This window comes from Hetaerina americana, unplaced genomic scaffold, assembly GCF_022747635.1.
Source record: "Hetaerina americana unplaced genomic scaffold, ioHetAmer1.1.p SCAF_3, whole genome shotgun sequence".
Lineage (NCBI taxonomy): Eukaryota > Metazoa > Arthropoda > Insecta > Odonata > Calopterygidae > Hetaerina > Hetaerina americana.
This window is the reverse complement of record NW_027286874.1, coordinates 20,146,531-20,164,779: the sequence shown is the minus strand read 5'-3', so window position 1 is coordinate 20,164,779 and position 18,249 is coordinate 20,146,531. Positions and strand designations below refer to the sequence as shown.

At 35.6% G+C, this 18,249-nt stretch overlaps 1 protein-coding gene across 7 annotated transcripts in view; it reads left to right on the top strand.

Annotated features, from left to right (window-relative positions):
• The window catches only part of l(2)gl (LLGL domain-containing protein l(2)gl), a 106,231-nt gene that overhangs the window by 64,051 nt on the left and 23,931 nt on the right, over positions 1-18,249 (top strand). For all 7 annotated transcript variants that reach the window (XM_071588706.1, XM_071588702.1, XM_071588703.1 and 4 more), the window contains 9 exons: positions 3,308-3,405; positions 4,029-4,113; positions 4,204-4,313; positions 6,086-6,229; positions 8,271-8,409; positions 9,762-9,958; positions 10,067-10,236; positions 15,781-16,013; positions 17,648-17,926. In XM_071588706.1, the coding sequence (XP_071444807.1) occupies positions 3,308-3,405; positions 4,029-4,113; positions 4,204-4,313; positions 6,086-6,229; positions 8,271-8,409; positions 9,762-9,958; positions 10,067-10,236; positions 15,781-16,013; positions 17,648-17,926 (1,455 nt within the window). The remainder of the gene's footprint in view (positions 1-3,307; positions 3,406-4,028; positions 4,114-4,203; positions 4,314-6,085; positions 6,230-8,270; positions 8,410-9,761; positions 9,959-10,066; positions 10,237-15,780; positions 16,014-17,647; positions 17,927-18,249) is intronic.

The following is an 18,249-nucleotide window of genomic DNA, read 5'->3' as shown; positions in this document are numbered from 1 at the left end:
TACAAGTAAATTAATAATCAAGATCATGCAAAACATAAACACACGAGATTAATTTTACGTACGCAGAAACACACACTGAATTATCTGCATCATTCTTTAGGCAATATTTGTAATAAGTGGCGTTGCAAAAGTCAAGGAAATGTAATTCATTTATTAGACACTCAAAATGAGAATATTTTCTTCGGAGACTTTCGTTGAAACGTCGGATGATTTCCTTATGTCAACGCCCCATTTAGGAATGAAGCTTCACTGTCAATGCACGATTAGAGTGTTCTCGATTGCCTCCGCCAATCGTATTTATCTTAATTTGTAGAAATTTAGGGAGGAGGTAAAAGCTAAGTTGGCCGCTAACGAGAGACAGCCGAGCCTGCCTTCTCACAGTCCTTCAATCACGAGGGACAGACTGGAGGTGACACATGGACCCTGTACTTAACCGTGTCGGCCCTCGTGGTCAGGCTCAGTACGATACGCAATCGATCATCAACGGTTTTGCGAAGCGAGGAGGGAGAGGGCTTAGGAACAGGAGGAGCGGGGTAGGGTTTTGCCACGCCCTGTGGGTGTATGAACAAAACCAACACACCATACCTCCTTTTCGACCGTCTCTTTCCGTCGCAGCTCCTTTACCATTCCCCCTGCCGGCTTATGTTAGCGTTCGCCCAGAATGGGGGATAGGAGTGTGTTTAGGTTCCTGCCATATAGGGATTCCCCCACCTCACGTACTCGTTCATGCAACTCAAATGTAAAAGGGTACAGAAAATGGGGTACAGTCCTTATTAACTGCAGGATTATTGTTTATGGGGCTTAGCGCGCGCGAGCTGCTCGTGCGTCACATCGCTTTTCGAAGGGTGATGATTTTTTACGCATCGCTTCATTTGGGATGGCCGGATGCTTGTCCTCCCCGGCGGTCTCCGCCGAAACTGAAAGTTTTCCCGTAGCGATAAAAAAATAGATGGATTCTAAAGAGCGCATGCGTGTTGGAAAGAAGTTATAAATATCTAAACATAGGCGTAACCATTGGCATGTGAAGACCGTGGCAACAAATCATGTAACGATCAAGCATGTTGATTAGAAGGAATCTTTTACGGTCGCCCGCTAATGCTTTTGAATCTTACTAGCATTACTCGTGAGTGTTGTTTCCACAGTTTCCCAGTCGTAGTAGTAGTAGTAGTTTTAAGGGGAGGCGACCGACAGCTAAGGTCATTTGCGCCATAGGGGATGGACAGGAAAGGATGAAGGGTGGAGAGAAACCCGGCGTCGGCATTAGCCTGCTCTTTACGAAAGGCGCCAAGGGGTCCGCAGTTTAACGTCCCATCCGACGGACGGCGTACTCACTCAAAGTGCCCTCCACAAAGCACCTCAAGTAGGGATCGAGATACCTCTGAAAAATATTCAACACCGCCGGGATTTGAACCCGCGCCCTCAGGGTGGGAAGCCAGTACGTTAGCCCCCGCACCATCTCGATCCCCTTCCCAGTCGTTCGCCTGGTTTTCCAGCCATTTGTTTTTTTTTATACTGGGGGCACCTTCCTCTCTATCCTGTCGAGCATCATTAGTGCAAATTCCGAAAGTCAAATTATTTTACTGATTTACAAGGTTTTTAGTATTCGAAACATATTGTATCCGACCTTAAACAGTTCACTCATTTTTTTCGATATAAAATGCAATTTTTCTGACAAGGAATCTCGGGACTAATTAATGCGTACGTACAGTTGCGGGTAAGCCACTGACACGAAATGTGTAAAGAAATTTCCTAGGAGCTTGGAAAGTTTGAATAATATTAAGGAGGGTTTCAAAAATTGATGGAAATCAATTAAACCGAAATGTAATTAAAAGGATTCAGATCACTCGCTAGAACTTAATCACCTCTATCTCTATTGTTTTTGCTTATATTAAACTGTTTTTAACTGTGTCATGTTATGCTTTACGTTGTGGAATAGCCCAACCTGCTTCCATCCAAACCATTTATAAAGAAACAAGTAAGCTCCTTAAAACATCTTCCAGCAAAATTTCATTTTAAAGTTCACCAACTATTAAAAAATAAGTTACTTAAAATTAATAAAATATGTATTAAATATATAAATAAATATATATATATATATATATATATATATATATATATATATATATATATATATATATATATATATTTATATATATAAAATAAATTAAAAGATAAGTCTCCAGCTGATCATTTTTATTTTATTTTTGCAGCTAAATATTAAAACCGTGGGCTTCTCATTAAATTTCTTCTGTTTTGTGAGTTTCTTAAGATTTTTTTAGAGTATACATGCCTTATAATACAAGGTGCTGCTAAATAATACAAGCCTTGTACCATTAATCTCAACCTTATTTTTTCATTTTTAAAAGAAGGGAAATTGTTGACAAATGTTTAAATTTGCAGTGAAATGTTGAACATTTACAAATGTTTTGAGTGTAAATAATTCTTGCATCTTTAGTACTAGCTATTTTTACTTGTATCCATGCTGAGATGCTTTTTAAATAAAAGTTTACTGTAATCACAAGCATTCCTCCTGCCATTAATTAATTCTTAATTCCCTAAGGCATCTTATATTCTTCTGGATAAATTTCTTTAGCTCTTCTTCTTGGCCATCATATACGTTGATGGTGATATGAAAGTATGTGCCACGCTTTTCTATTTAGTTACCTGTGCCCAAATATATCCTGAACAGCTGGTGGCATGTAAAATAATTATTTTTTAAGGGGCACAATTATTAATTTTTAGGCTGTTGCAATATATTTTTTCTCATTCATTTAGTATTTATTACCTCATATATGATGTAAAGAACACTACCATATTATTTTATTTACATAGTAATTGTATTATCGAGGTAACTTATATTGCATTAAAAAATGGTGCATTTTAAAAAGTTCCTTCCGAATTTTGAACTCTGGGCCCATTTGTACTGGTTTTCTTCAAAATCTTAGCAAACCACATGGCCAATAAAGTTTCCATGCAAAACAGAAAATGCTTTAAATGGGCCAGATTGTTGCCAATTTTGATAGAGAAATGAATTTTCTCTGGATTTTGGTGTGTCCAGAAATTGGTATCCTAAATTCTTCCAATACTGTCAAGGCTAGGTTACAGAGCCATCAATACATTGATTTTGAAGATGAAACCATTTAGTTAAATTATCAATATTTTAATCCCTAATATGTAATAAAGTATGCAATGAATATATTATGTACCATATTTTGTTTGCATAAGGGGAAGTCAAGTTTTTGCATAGATTTTTCTAATTACCATTCTTATGACAGATGTTATTACACCTTTGCATTCATAATTACAGACAATCCAACATGGCTTCCCAAACAAACCATCTTCATTGGCCTGGGATCCTACCCTAAGACTTATGGCTATTGGAACATCATCTGGAGTCATCAAAGTGTATCCTTGAATTTTTAAACTTAAAATTGATAATATTTATTGTTTTATGTCTTACACAGCCACCACAGTCTTAACCAATTAACATTTTGTTACCTAATGTCACCAATTACTTAGAAATAGATACAATTATTTTGGAATATTATCAGGTAATGTCTGTTGAAAGTTTTTACTGGTCACTATTGCATGATCAAATGGTACATATTTAATAGATGGGTAAACATTTTATCAAGATACACCTTCCAAAGACTATTGTGCCACATCATTAAAGTTAATCAGTAGCCAGGATGATAATTGATTCAACCACTTATTCTTTAAGAGAAATATATATTTGAGAGAGAGAATAACTCATTTGTCCTTAGTTTCATGTTATAATTAAAAGTTTCATCAATCTTAGAAATTTTATTATGCTGTTGAAGTCAATGGAAATATGATTCATTATATGTTTGGAAAAGCTATGCATCACCAAAAATGATTCTTTAAATTAGCATTGGTAATCACTCCTTGTTACTCTATCCCACAAGGAATACTGTAGATTTTACCTAAGTATGAATGAATTTACCTAAGCTGAATGGAATTTTCCCAGAATTTCCATTGCATGCATATATTTCTTTAACTGGATTTAGTCTCGGGAAACCAGGCGTTGAATTTTATGGTCAACACCAGAATAATGAGAGTGCTGTTACTAACATAGTGTTCCTGCCCAACCAGGTGATTTTAGTTGAAAGAGATATTGCTTTTGAAGTTACTACTGTATAATTATTACAACTTTCATTAATGTGAAATTATTTACATATTTAGGGGCGCCTTGTTTCATTGTGTGCTGACAATTCCATCCATCTATGGGAAATCAATGAAATTAATGGGACTACTACATTAGAAGAAAAGAAAATTCAGTCCTTAGAGGGAAAGTATGTATGCTGAAATGTGTGATCATTATGTATGTTTGTAGGCCTATGAGTACATTTACATCATTATAAATGTATTGTGGTAACAGCTGTTTGCTTATTGATAATATATGGTCGTAGGGAAAATATTGGTGTAGTTTTCTACATATATTCACTCTATTCCTTCCAAGGCCATTTTCATGATTATGTGTATATGTTTAGGCAGCCCTGGATGAATCTGTCTGGTTGAAGTTACCTTTTGAATTCCTTGTTTCAAAACACTCCAAAGGAAAATCTGTATCACAACTTGGAAATACTACCTTGATCAAAAATTTCCCGGAATTTATTCAGAAAATTAAAAATACAAGTTTATTCATCTAAATCTATATTGTCCCCTTCAAAGTAATCCCCATCGACTGCAACACACTTATGCCAGCGCTTGATCCAATCCTCGAAACATTTTTTATATTCGGTTTTCGGTATGTCCATCAGTGCTTCCTGCGATTTTTCCATTACTTCCTCTCGGCTGCTAAAACGCGTTCCCCGTAATGGTTTTTTAACTCGATTGAACAGAAAGAAGTCACAGGGAGCCAAATCAGGTGAATTCGGTGGCTGTTGGATGGTATTTGTTGCATTTTTCGTCAAAAAATTACGAATAATGATAGCACTGTGCGACGGTGCGTTATCATGGTGCAAAATCCACGAGTTTTCTGCCCACATTTCTGGTCTCTTTCGGCGAATTGCTTCACGCAAACGTCTCATAACGCCCAAATAATACTCTTTGTTTACTGTCTGGCCTTCTGGCAAAAATTCATGATGCACTACACCGTTGTAATCCATGAAAACCGTCAGCATTGCCTTCTTTTTTGACTGAAAACGACGTGGTTTTTTTGGTCTCGGCTCATTTGGTGAACGCCATTCACTTGCCTGATGTCTGGATTGCGTGTCGTACTCATAAACCCACGTCTCGTCTCCAGTAATGATCCTTTTGATGAATGTGGGATCGGATTCAGCCTCGCAAATCATGTCTTTTGCGACGTCAACACGGTCTCTTTTTTGCATGAAATTGAGGTCTTTTGGCACCAACTTTGCTGCTACACGACGGAAACCCAAATCATTAACCACAATGTCTTGGGCGGATCCATAGGCAATGTTCAAGTCCTCCGCTATTTCTCTGATGGTTAATTTGCGGTTATTGACCAACATTTCTTTTACTTTATCAATTTTTTCACCGACTTTCGATGTCGATGGTCTGCCACTGCGTTCATCATCTTCGATTGACTCACGACCACTTCTGAACCGCTCGTGCCACTGGTAAACGACCGTTTTTTTTAGAGAATCGTTGCCGAAACACTTTTCCAACATTTCCAACGTCCGTGCGCCACTAAATCCGTTTTTTACGCAAAATTTAATACAAGTTCGTTGTTGCAAATTTAAATCCATTTCTGCAATTGTAAAAAATCGCCAACACACACAGAGATAGATGTACTCTTGGCTACGTAACTTTTGCAAATGTCAAGTTATGACACTAAGATTTAAAGGGAATATCAACAACAGATGTACCAATTTAACAAAAAAAACAGAACTCAAATCGGAACGATGGGAGCGCCACACGGTGGTTATTCCGGGAACTTTTTGATCAAGGTAGTATGTAGTATCTAATTATTTGTCATCTATAATTGCGTAGCTTTTAAAAGTTTGAATGGTCACAGACATGTTGCGATTGGAATCATGAATGAATTACTATTTTAAGTGTTTTATGATTTCTTATTGTTGTATATTCTTTCTATGACCAGGCTGAAGAAAATTTCGGCATGTCATCTAGAATCATCTGCAGAGCATCTTCTTTTGGGAACGGAAGGTGGCAACATCTATCTACTAAACCTTGAGACATTTGAGATGTCTGACACAATTATATACCAAGATGTTGTTATGCAAAAGTTAGTGTAATTTTTCAAGTTCAACTTATGCATCTTTAGTTTGTGCTATTGCACTTGGACAGTTACTATCTATTTATTTTGTATTAGTCTGAAAACAGCACTCTGGCCATTACATCAGACTATGAGCAGTGATATAGCAATTCATACAATTACATACACCCAAGGCCTAGGTGGAGGAAAACCCACCTAGGAAGGAATCGAACCTGCAACCTCTGGGTTGGCAGGCTAGGACGTTACCCCAACTCCACCGGGGTCAGTGGGCAGTGTTATTATAGCTTATAATACAATAATATAGGGAAAGGATTTGCCCCCCCCCCCCTTGCCCTGATGTGTGAATTTCGCATGTTTCTGGGCTTAATTGGGTTCGTGAACTCTACCAAGACCTACCTAACCGACCTTTGGGTTAATTACTGTGTTTATGTTTTTTTAATGCAATAATCCTGCTCATTCAATACTGTAAATTACAATCCAAGTACATTTTTATATTCAATTGAAATATGGCAACATATAATGGTAAAAATATTTTACATGTAATAATAATGGATCCATTTTTTAGGGAGGTAGTTGATGAAGGATGGGTTGGGTTGATAGGGAGGGGCATGAATAATAGAGTTTGGGTTGGGCATGCCTGGTTTAGCAGATTAACTTCTTCCAATAAATTTTAATCCCTATAAGTCTTTTAGCATTTGCTCTCTCCTTTGGCTCCTTGCTCCTCCTTATCTCTAATAGAATAGCATTACTGTTCCTTTCATTTTATAACTTTATTTTGATAGGGTGACTCCTCCTCCCCTCTTTTAATGACATTGTGGTTTTGTCGTAATGCATAATTCTATGCAGTTTTACCTGGTCTCCTGCGTGACAGACATACATGGCCCTGCCATTTGGGCTTCTTGTTGCCAATAGCTGTGTGTTTTTCTCTTTGCTATTCATCTAGAAGTGAAACTTCTTGACCTATCCTCTGCTAATTAAGACCTGGAAATGAATTTCATTTGTGCGTTAATTGTCTTGTGGTTTTTCTTGTACAAAAGCCGATCAATCAAAACTTCAGCATGTATAGGCTGTATTTGGACCCATTTTACTGCTGCAAATTGAAAATGTGTATCGAGAACATAAATATATGAACTTTTTGTGAAATTATTTCACCTTCCATTGTTAACACATTGTGGCCAGACACTATTTAGAGCTCAACATTGTGTTGTCTTAGCATTTCCATCCTGCATCCTTTCCTTGAAATCTAGCAGTATAATAAATGAAACTGCAACAATTACATTTGATGAAGTGTATAAAGTTAAACTCAAAAGAAAAAACCCACTCACATATCACGATAGAGGATTCTTCTGACCTCACCACATACAGTAGCCACATATGTTTGAAATATTTTCTCCATTGATTTATACTGGCTTCAAACTTGCGGTGTGGTGATAACTGGTAACCATTCTCATGTATATTTGTTTTACATTGGTTTTATAATTCTGTTATTTTTATTTTTCACTTTTCCCTGCAATTGTTTATGTTCAAAATATGGTGGCGAGGTCATCACAAATAAATTGCCCCCAATTTCCTACGGGAGAGCTTGAGGCAGAAGTAATGGTCTCCATCATCATTACCACCTTTATACACCATGATAGCTCTCCTAATATCTAATTCAAAGTTAACCTCCCATGTCAGCCATCACACAAAATTCAGTGAAGTCAAGGTTTTGTGTGCTGATGTTAATGGTTAAGCATCCATTATTTAAAGAAATGTTGTTGAGGTGGTTTTAAAGGTGTATCTCATAAGGGAAAGCTAATCAATGCTCGTAAGCCACTCACATATTGCAAAGCTAAATATCTGGTGTTAGGAATCTTAAGGTTTCAAAATAGTAATACCTTGAAGCACAGAAGTACCCAAATCAAAACATTTTTTTCTCCTTTTAATTAAGGTATTGCCACGATTTTCATATTGGTATATTTCTTGCCTAACAAAGAATTTGCAAACATTTTGTTATTTTGTTCAGCCTGTGCTGAGCATATATACTGTAATTTATTCTTTTTTTCTTAAGTGTTCCAGAGGATTACAAGAAAAATCCAGGTGCTGTTGAAGCCATAGCGGAACAGCCTGGAAACCCAGACAGAATTCTGATAGGCTACAACAAAGGACTAATGGTTTTATGGAACAGGAAGACTCCTGGAGCAGATCAAGTATGTTAAGGATGCAATAATTAGCAAGCCTTATTAAATTTAAAGTAATTTTAATATCCTTACTCTTTGTCAAATTACATACAAATGCAATGATCATCACCACAAATGTCGTACCAGAGGAACAACTTGCCTTTACTCCATTAATTGTGGTAACACCTAAATATGTAATCTGAGGTTTTACAGTTATCACAGAGTTTCATACTTGTATATTTACAGGACTGAGAAGGAATAGAATTTCAGAAGAAATTAATAATCAATCCAGCATAGAAGCTGGTGTAGGGAATGCATTTAAAATGCCTTTAAAGCTGAACTAAAAAACTAGACCATACTAAAGAGACTTTGTTCTTTTCCACAGATTATCTGTGGAAAAGTACAAAGTCTTTTTTGTATGAATATGAAATACTTCCGCGAAGTGAAGCCTGAAACAGTAGAATATAAAAAAACTGGCAATATTCACGTGCAAAAATCAGCAAGTTGTGTCTTTTGATATTTTGTACTTCCATATTATTTTCAGTGCACTTGAGAATGGGGCATTTAGATAAAATATATAGCAATTTTAAATATTAGCTTTAAATTTCTTAGATAAGTGTAAAATTTTAACAAAAATTGTATCATGTTCATAAGAAAAATCAAGTGGTGTAGATCAATGATGGTAACCACTAAATGAGATTGCATGCAAAACTTGTGAAAATTACTATTGCAATGGGTTAACTGTGAATATTCACCTAATGAACATGACCTCACATTGCATTAGTTGATAAGAATAGTGAGAGAAATTGAATTTACTAGACCGATAGATGTAGAGGAGCCAGCCTTTCAAATTTTAAAATTAATCATTTTTCCTCCTAATTCATGATCACTGTAGTTATAACATAGGCATAATACTCAAGGTCCCCACTCTAATAAGCTAGTGTTAGTCTGACATTTCATGCATTGACACATTTGGACAGATTTCCACTCCCCCACAAACCAGTTCATCTTTAGCCAGTGTCCCCAGAGACTTGGCCACAGTTTTCCTCTTTTGCACTCATTATTTTTGTTAGAGTCTTCGGGATATTAAATTATTCAAATATGCTTTGGAAATTCAAAAAGATGGAAAGATATGAAATTGGAGATGAATCCATAATATGAAAGCTCTATTTATGTGCCAGAAAATGTATGCAGTGTAGAGCCTGAACTTTCTAACCTTGAACAATTATTAGAGGAGATGGAAAATAATATCTTTGATGACAAATTAATGTTTTTTGGATTTGTGTTACTGCATATCCTCCACAATTTTCAAATCAGTAGCATAGTGTTTTTTTAGTGTATTTAAATCTCAAGTATGAATCTTGGTTCTCTCTTTCTTGTAGACTTATATTAGTAGCCAGCAGTTGGAAAGTGTTTGCTGGCATAGCTCAGGAAAAAAATTTTCCTCATCTCACAATGATGGCAGTTATGCTTTCTGGGATGTGGATGTTGGTGACAAACCTTCTGAAGAGCCTACTACATTATATGGCCCATTTTCATGCAAATCTGTGACAAAATTTTTATGGAAACCAACTGCCAAGTAAGAATGGTGTTTTTTTCTGTCTAAAACCATGACGCTTGAGTTAGTGTAATTATGTGTGAAATATTATATTTGTGATAACTAATACTCCATTTTCAATACTTTTAGGGATGACTACATGCTATTCAGTGGTGGGATGCCTCGTTCTAGCTTCAGTGACAGGCATACCATATCAGTTTTGCATGGAAAAAAACATGTAGTGTTTGATTTCACATCTAAAGTCATTGACTTTTTCACAATTGATGCTGCCCCTAAAGATTCAGAAGAAAGTAATGAAGGTAATTGTTTTTTTAAGTATTTCCTACTGTTTGTATTTATCTAAGTGTACAGTTGGGTACTTGTAGCCATTTTCAGATCATATCATAGCCATTTAGATGCAGTTATATAATTTCACAAAAATAGATTTATGCATTACTGTGTACTAATTGAAAGTTCTGTTTAATAAAAAGCTTCAAATAAACATTCACAAACTAAAAAATTTTTAATGGATCTACAGGACATTTGCGAGGGTGCATTTAATGTTATCCTTATGATGCATTCCTGGAGTAATTATAACCCCAATCAGGGTGTACAACTAAATACTGCAATGCAGTAGTGGCTGAGTATTATATTAATGCATTAAAAGTACACTATTTATAAAAATGGTCAATTTAAAAAATCGATGTATTCCATACTATTGTGGAGTGTAATTTAGAAATAAGTTAATTAACCATCTTTTAAACATTCCCTGCATATATTATAGAAATGTTATTTGCTGCATTTATTACTTTATAATCTAGTCAAGTAATACTTGCAGGTTTTCCAAATATTGATATGATGTAAAGTTTAATTGAGTTAACAATGGATTATACATAAAAGTTGACTTTTATTGAAGTGATCTGCTAACGCTGAATGCTGAAGGGAGGCTATCACGTTTACAATTTTTGTGTGATGAACCTTATTTGAAAATTCCAATAGTATAAATTATTTGTTTTGAAAGCTGTTTCAAATTATACCGGGTATAACTTTTAATGATTTGCATTAAATTTTGAATCTTTAATAAATTCCTGATTTATAGTGGCTTGGAAAGTCAAGCATTTAAATAAGTGCTGGCTTGGATTCTCTAAAGTAACCCCAACCAAATTCAACGAACTGTGGAAGAAGCAATGATAGTTTCTTTAAAAGAGTCACCTGCTAGTTGCACCGAAATGCAAAAATTTCACATTGTAGAAAGAAACTTTGGAAATTAATGTTTAAAACTCTCGTCTAGAAATCTAGGCATCTTAGTGTGAAACTTTTGAAGTTTGTTTAACCTCAGCTAGACTTCATGTACGAAGTGAGTGAATGCATTTTGATAAATATTAGGTGTGCCTTTTTCATTTGAAATGTACATCATTCATGTAATTGTTTCATTATTTCAAGGCCTAGCTAGTAAATGAGGCCAGTCTAATACTAAAGAAGAAAGGCTGGTTTTAGCCAAAAATTTGATTTTATTCCGGAATGTGAAATAGAGAATGCTAATTTAGACTAAATCAGCAGACCTTTGGTTTATCATTCTCTTGTGTTTCCCATTTCAAGAAGTAAAGAAGAAAATTACATCTACTTTCATACTATTCTTTGGCTTTGAGAGACTTAGACCACATATTCCTCCCAGCTTCAAGGTTCCTATTTAGGAAAATGGGAAAACATTAAAAAAATACTGGTCACTTTCATCAATTTTGAATCTTAATGTCTGAGTAAGTGATCATATGGTGAATGAATTTTTCATTCATATTATTTAATCGATATTCCATATATTGGAAGGTTTTGAATTACTCTGGTTGCATTATGGAGCATTTATCAAATCTGAGAGAATCTAAAAAAATCTAGTGAAAACCCTTCTTCTCTTTAAGTGGTTACCCCATGGAATGGTAAAAACCTTAATTTTACATTTTGCAACACCTATCTCGGAGAAATTTCCTAATAAAATATCTGCATCATTATTTCAAAAGACTTAATAAGAAGAGGAAAATTAGTGTTTTGCTAGTTAGATGTAAAAAATATTGTGAAGTACATGTAAATTATCTTGTTTCCATTAACAAAATTTGGTGCAGGAGAAAAGTGGGATAAATTTACAAACAGCTGAAAATGACATTAATTTTCAAGTTTGTGATGCTGCGTTACAATGTACACTACACAATCGCATTATTATTTATGTAATGGTTAAGGTAGGTTTTGATGAACTCAAGCTACGAAATAGCACAGTGACAATTTCCTTGCCTCTTCTAACAAAACAGCCCAACATCACATACTACAATGAACCCATCTTCAATTCTGCATACTTCCTTCCTCCCTTCATTCCGTCCTACATGCGTATATTATTTCTGCCCCTTCCTCACTTGCCAATCATTCTACCCTTTATCACAGTCTTCAACATCCCATTGCCAGCCAAAATACTTAGCGTCCATCTTTTCTGATAAGTCTCCCATGTCACTAATCTACTCCTATTCCCTGCAATACATTCATTATTTTTACACGATTCTCTCTCCCAAATTTCTTTTCAAAATCTGAGAAATAGGCAAATTCATCCTGATTGTATATTATGTTCCTCTCTATTAGTGACCTTGTTACTGTTATGGCGTCATTTGTGCCTCTCCCCTTCCTGAACTCAAACTTGATCATCTCTTAAGTAAACATTGCCTTACTCTCCATCCTCTTGTTAATGATTCTGAGGATCACTTAAGCTGCATGCAAAATAAGACTAATTATTCTGTAGTCCTCACATATTACTGTCTTTCCCTTTTTTTGCATAGGAACTAGCACTGATCTGACGAAGTATTTAGGCCTAATTCTTCCCTCATTTTTTTAAACATTTAAGTAGTTCCGCAGGAATGTTGTCTTTACCTTGTCCCTACCGTCTTTTTGATTTCAATTCTCTTTATACCGTATCTATCTCAACATCAATTAAGCCTTGACCTAAGCTATCCTGATCTATACCACACTCTCTCTCTCTGTCTCATCTTGCTCATCTATTGTCTTAACCATACAGTTTCTTCCACTTTTCTTGGATCTTTTCTGGTTCAACTAATATTAATTATCTTTGATTATTTGCAGCAATTCCCCATCTCACTTCTGGAAAGGGTGTTAACCTTCCAGTATTTAATTTCAAAGTATCAGTATAGTGCACCATTTTCACCCTTCCTCTGTAGACTTTCTAAATCCTCGTACTGCATTTACCACAGCACTTCCTTTGCCCTATTTGTTACTCACCTCAGTTTGTTATTTAACTCTTCATGCTTCCTTCCAGCTAATTCGGGGCAACAATTTCAGAGTGTAAAAATCATTAGCCTTTCAAGGCACTTTTACACTTGGAAATTTTTGCATTAAAATGCATATTAGTGGATGATTCCATTAAAAGTTACTGCTGCGGCATCTCTCGCAGTTTCTTGGAATTTACCTTACTCTCTGTTTATATGCTTCCATTTCCTTGTCTTGTTTATCTTTCTAACCTCTTTTCCTACTTTCAGTTCCTATCTTTTTAATTATAGCCCTCGATATCCCTTCTTTAATAGTTCTATTTTTCCTCTATAGCTCTATTTTTCCTGCATATACCCAGCTTCCTTTCCTCGCTCATTTCTTTAATATTCCTTTCTTGTCATTTTTGTTTATGCTTCCAAATTCTTTTTGAATACAATGCTACACTTCATTATTCCTGATTTATGATATGAGTTTGTATTGGCTCCCAGGAAACACTGAGAATCAATCACGCTGTTATTAAATCTTATGTTTAGCCATGATATATTGTAGTGTATCTTATATCTACCTGAATTGCAAGGCATTTTCTATGTGTACCTTTGCCTTTTGTGATTTCTAAACCATGTATTCTTTATGATTAACCTCTGTCTCTTGCTATACTCTCTTTCTTTCCCCTACGACCATAGCATGTTCCTAAAATGTAGTTCCCTATCTCACCTCCATCTTATCCTTCCCCTACTGACCCATTCTAATCCCCTACCTGTAGCAAATGTTTCAATTCAGGAACGCATACGATTATGTCCTCTTAGCTAATTGTAAATGCTATCGACTTCTTCTTCCCTATGATTGCTTGGTGGCATGTATACCTGAACAAAGACCAAGTTTGTCAGTTCTGGTCTTACTTCTACTAATAATATTCTATCAGTCGCTGACTCAATGTTTACTATGCTTCTTCCTACCTTTTTATCCTATATTATTACCACCCTTTCCTTTGCTCCACTGTATATTATTTCAAAACTATCACTCCAGTAATTTCACTGTCCTTCCACCTTACCTCACACAGTCCTAAGACATCTATATTTTCTCTCTATATCTCTTGCTTTGTGGGTCGCGGTAGTCCAGGGGGGTAGAGCGTTGGACTGCTGACCGGAGGGGCCCGGGTTTGAGTCCCAGGCAAGGCACTCTGGGCCCTGCAGCTCCACCCAAGCTATGTGATTTTTCGGGTACCAGGTCTTCCTGGGAAAACCATAATCGGCACAGGGAAAGGAACTGGCCTCCCTACCCTGTTGTGTGAATTTCACCCGCCGTCGGGCTTAGTACTGGGTGAACTCTACCATCACCCACCAAACCGACCTTCGGGTTGATTACTGTGTTTATGGTTATGTTATCTCTTGCTTTATAGTTTCTAATTTCCCTGTCTTCAACATTGCCCTAAAATTCCATGTCACTATACTAATTAATTTGGTTGTCTTCTATGTTGCTACAGTCATTTTCACTTTGCTAGGATTCGATGGGATAACAACTGCCAGGCATGACACGCAGCCAACCGGGCTTATCTCATAGTTGCCAGGACTCATTCTAATAATCTTGTCCATCATGAAATTTTTGGGATGTATAATTGAGGTGGTATCCTGTTGCCTTCCTCAATAATGTTTTCAATGTGGCACCATCACTCAATGGCCACCCCATAGGGGTCAGATTCATTTGCAGTCACCTCACTGAGGACAGACACTGCATGGAGTTCCTTTAGACCATCTTCTACCCTCAAACCTGTCTGGCATTGGTGACCCTAACAGAAGCAAATATTATTGCTCCCATCAACATAGCTCAAGGTGTCACCAGGAGACACAAGCTCTTCCACGTCAAGGTTATAAAGTCTCTGGGGAGGGACACAATCACATATATGTATAGTCACCCATGTCAATGTATGCAAAATATTTTCAACAAAAACTTCAGCAACAAATAATCATGCATGAATGGCTCAGCTGAACTTTTTCTACCTGCAACTTTTGATGTGCCCATAATCACATATACCCTTCAAAATTGCAGGTACCAAAAAATTGGGCCTAGTCATTTGTGCATGATTATTAGTTGCTGAAGTTTTTGCTGTTGAGAAAGTTTTGCATCCATTTACATGGACATGTATAACAGTTTTATGTAAGCTGAAAGAAGTAAATTGTCAGATTAATATTAAACTCTTAGCTATTCATTAAGAATATGCTAATGCCGTCACTGGGTTTCTCTTCGGAGTATCCTCCCTCATCTCTAAATAAATAATTCTACTGGTGCATAATGATAGAAATGACCTCAGCTGCTCCTTGCCTGTCTTATTAGCTGTTATTATTTGTAGGAATGACAGAGTTCTATTTGTTTCTTTTCTGGACTTGAGTTATTCTCCAATTTTTTCCTATTAGATTTTTGCTTAAAATATTTACAGGTTTACGTAAAATATTCCAAGATTCAGGACTTGATGCATATTACCATCCTCACATGAATTTGAAATTCCAGGAGAACATAGCTAAAATGTTGATCTATAATATTGAAAATAAGATGCATTACATTGTGTTCTCTACTTTCCACATGCATTGAAAATATTGATATTTTTTCAGGTGGTGATGGAAACCCGGATGCCCCAGAAGCATTAATTGTATTGGCTGAAGAAGAACTTGTGGCTATTGACCTAAGAAGTGAGGACTGGCTACAGATCCCATTGCCTTACCTTGCACCACTTCATGGCTCTGCAATTACTTGTGTTCACCATGTATCTAATGTGCCAGATGCATTATGGGTTAAAATAGATGCTGCAGGGAGAGAAAAAACTCAAAGTACATATTCAGATAGGGTAGGTGATTGCTTTGTTATATCTAAATTATGAAAAAACTCCTCCCCCTCTCATTTAGTCTTCTATTTTAAATATATTAATGAATTAGAAGTTATTAATGAGAATTTTTACATGTTTTCATGTATAATCGATAAAAATAAATTTAGATATTTTCATTTACGCCTGTGCACTCATATTCTGGTAACTTTTAAGTCAGTTCAAGATTTAGTTTCTATACTCTAATGTTTGACCATAAATATTTTCTTTACATTAACTAGTATTTCCCAAAGAAGCTTATCATGGTTAAAGTAGGCTGCCATTCTTATATACTCAGAGTATAAATCTCTCACAAATATCTTTCCCTCCCCTCCTTACATCCTTGAGTAATTTTCCTTCCATATATTTTGTTGCCAAATATTTAGATTTTACATAATTATTTTATTCCATATATGTAGGCAATAGACCGATAGCTCTTTAAAGCTTTGCCTTTCCCCTTTTCCCACTTCCCCTATACTCCTCCCTTTACCTCCTTCTGAAAATTCCTAGTAGTATTGTTTGGAGCTATGTTTGTGTTAGTTACTATTGTCATTTGGCACACCTCATACCCCTGTGAAAAATTCAATTACATTTGAAAAAATTTGTAACGAAGTATTAAATGGAGTAAAAAAGATATTCAGACAAAGTACTTTATTTAAAGCCAGTTTATTTTTTGTCATATGCATTTAATTTTTCTATAAATATTACTTATAGTTTTATAAAAACTTTCTATTAAAATAAGATTTATCTTTCATTTCTCTTCCTCAATGAAACAGTGAATTTTCAATATTTTATAAACATTTAGTTTTCCTCTTACTTAATATGACTGCTAAGGTGGATCTGTTCCTTACAAATTTGTCGTATTACCTTCCCTAGTAGATAACTTCATGAGAATTTTAAAAATAAATACTCATAAAAATAAACATCTAAGTTACTTATCTCCACCAGTCGATTTGCAGAAATTAAGAACTTGTCAGCTGAATCAACATTGTGATACCTAACGAATTGCTAGCAGAGGAAAATTATTTTCATAATTAAATTGTGTACCAACTTCTCAGTGGGGAAGAAGTGGCTAGTGTTTTCAGAAGTCACCAAAACACAGGCTTTAAACATGGGAAATTAAAAACTTTGAGAAAAATTACAGGCTAGAGCTGTTTAACGTATCCACCAATTTTCAAATTATGATGACTGAAACACACCAGGGTCCTGTTCATTACAGAGTTACTAGGTCTCCTCTGTGTAACGTGAAATACAAAAAGGAAAATAATAGGATATATTGCAGCAAAATATTTTCTTATCAACTGGACCCATTTTAAATTAGATAGGTAGCAAGTATGCATTTCCTTTCAGGATCAAGTGTATCAAATGTAATGGTGTTTATTTTACGGAGAGGAAAATTTCTACCCCCAGAGTTATACTTAAAGTGTAAATGGTAAATTTTTGAATTGACGCATCACAATATTCGAGTGCTTATGCAATCTGCTCAGTGCCTCCTATGCTAAGTCAGATTTGCAATTGCAATTATGACTTATGTACAATACTCTGTTTCACCATTTTCAACATTTGAACCAAATGGTCAAGTTAGTACAACTAATGTATGTTGCATGACTCTTCTTCAGGCATGGCCTATTGATGGAGGTCACATCCAAGAAGAAGCGAAGGAAGCCAGTGAGAATGGTACCACTGATGTGAATGGAGACAAAGAGTTGCTGCTGACAGGGCATGAAGATGGCTCAATTCGTTTCTGGGATTCTAATGGAATCTCACTTAAATTACTATATAAATTTTCATCTTCTGAGTTGTTCACTTCGGAGGAAGGTATTGAAGCGCTGGATTCTCCAATTGCTAACGGAACGACTCAAGAAGATGAGGAAGAGTCATGGCCCCCATTCAGAAAGGTAAATATTTCTAAAATATATTATATATATTATTATTAATTAATCAGGACAATCCTGAGTTCTTAGTGTTAATGGGTGAGGAGGAGACATAGGGGTTTGATTTAAAAATGTACTTGGCTTTTTTTATGAAATGGCCATATAGACACCAAACAATAAAGAAATTGAAATAAGAAATGTACTATATTGTATGTGATAATGCATGTCTGTTCTGGTTGAAGGTCAAAAATTCAATGCATATTTGAAAATTTCTGAATTAAATTTATTTTTTTATGTAAAAGTGAGTCCAGGCTGTTCAGTCCTGGAATATGTGGAGAATTGAGTTA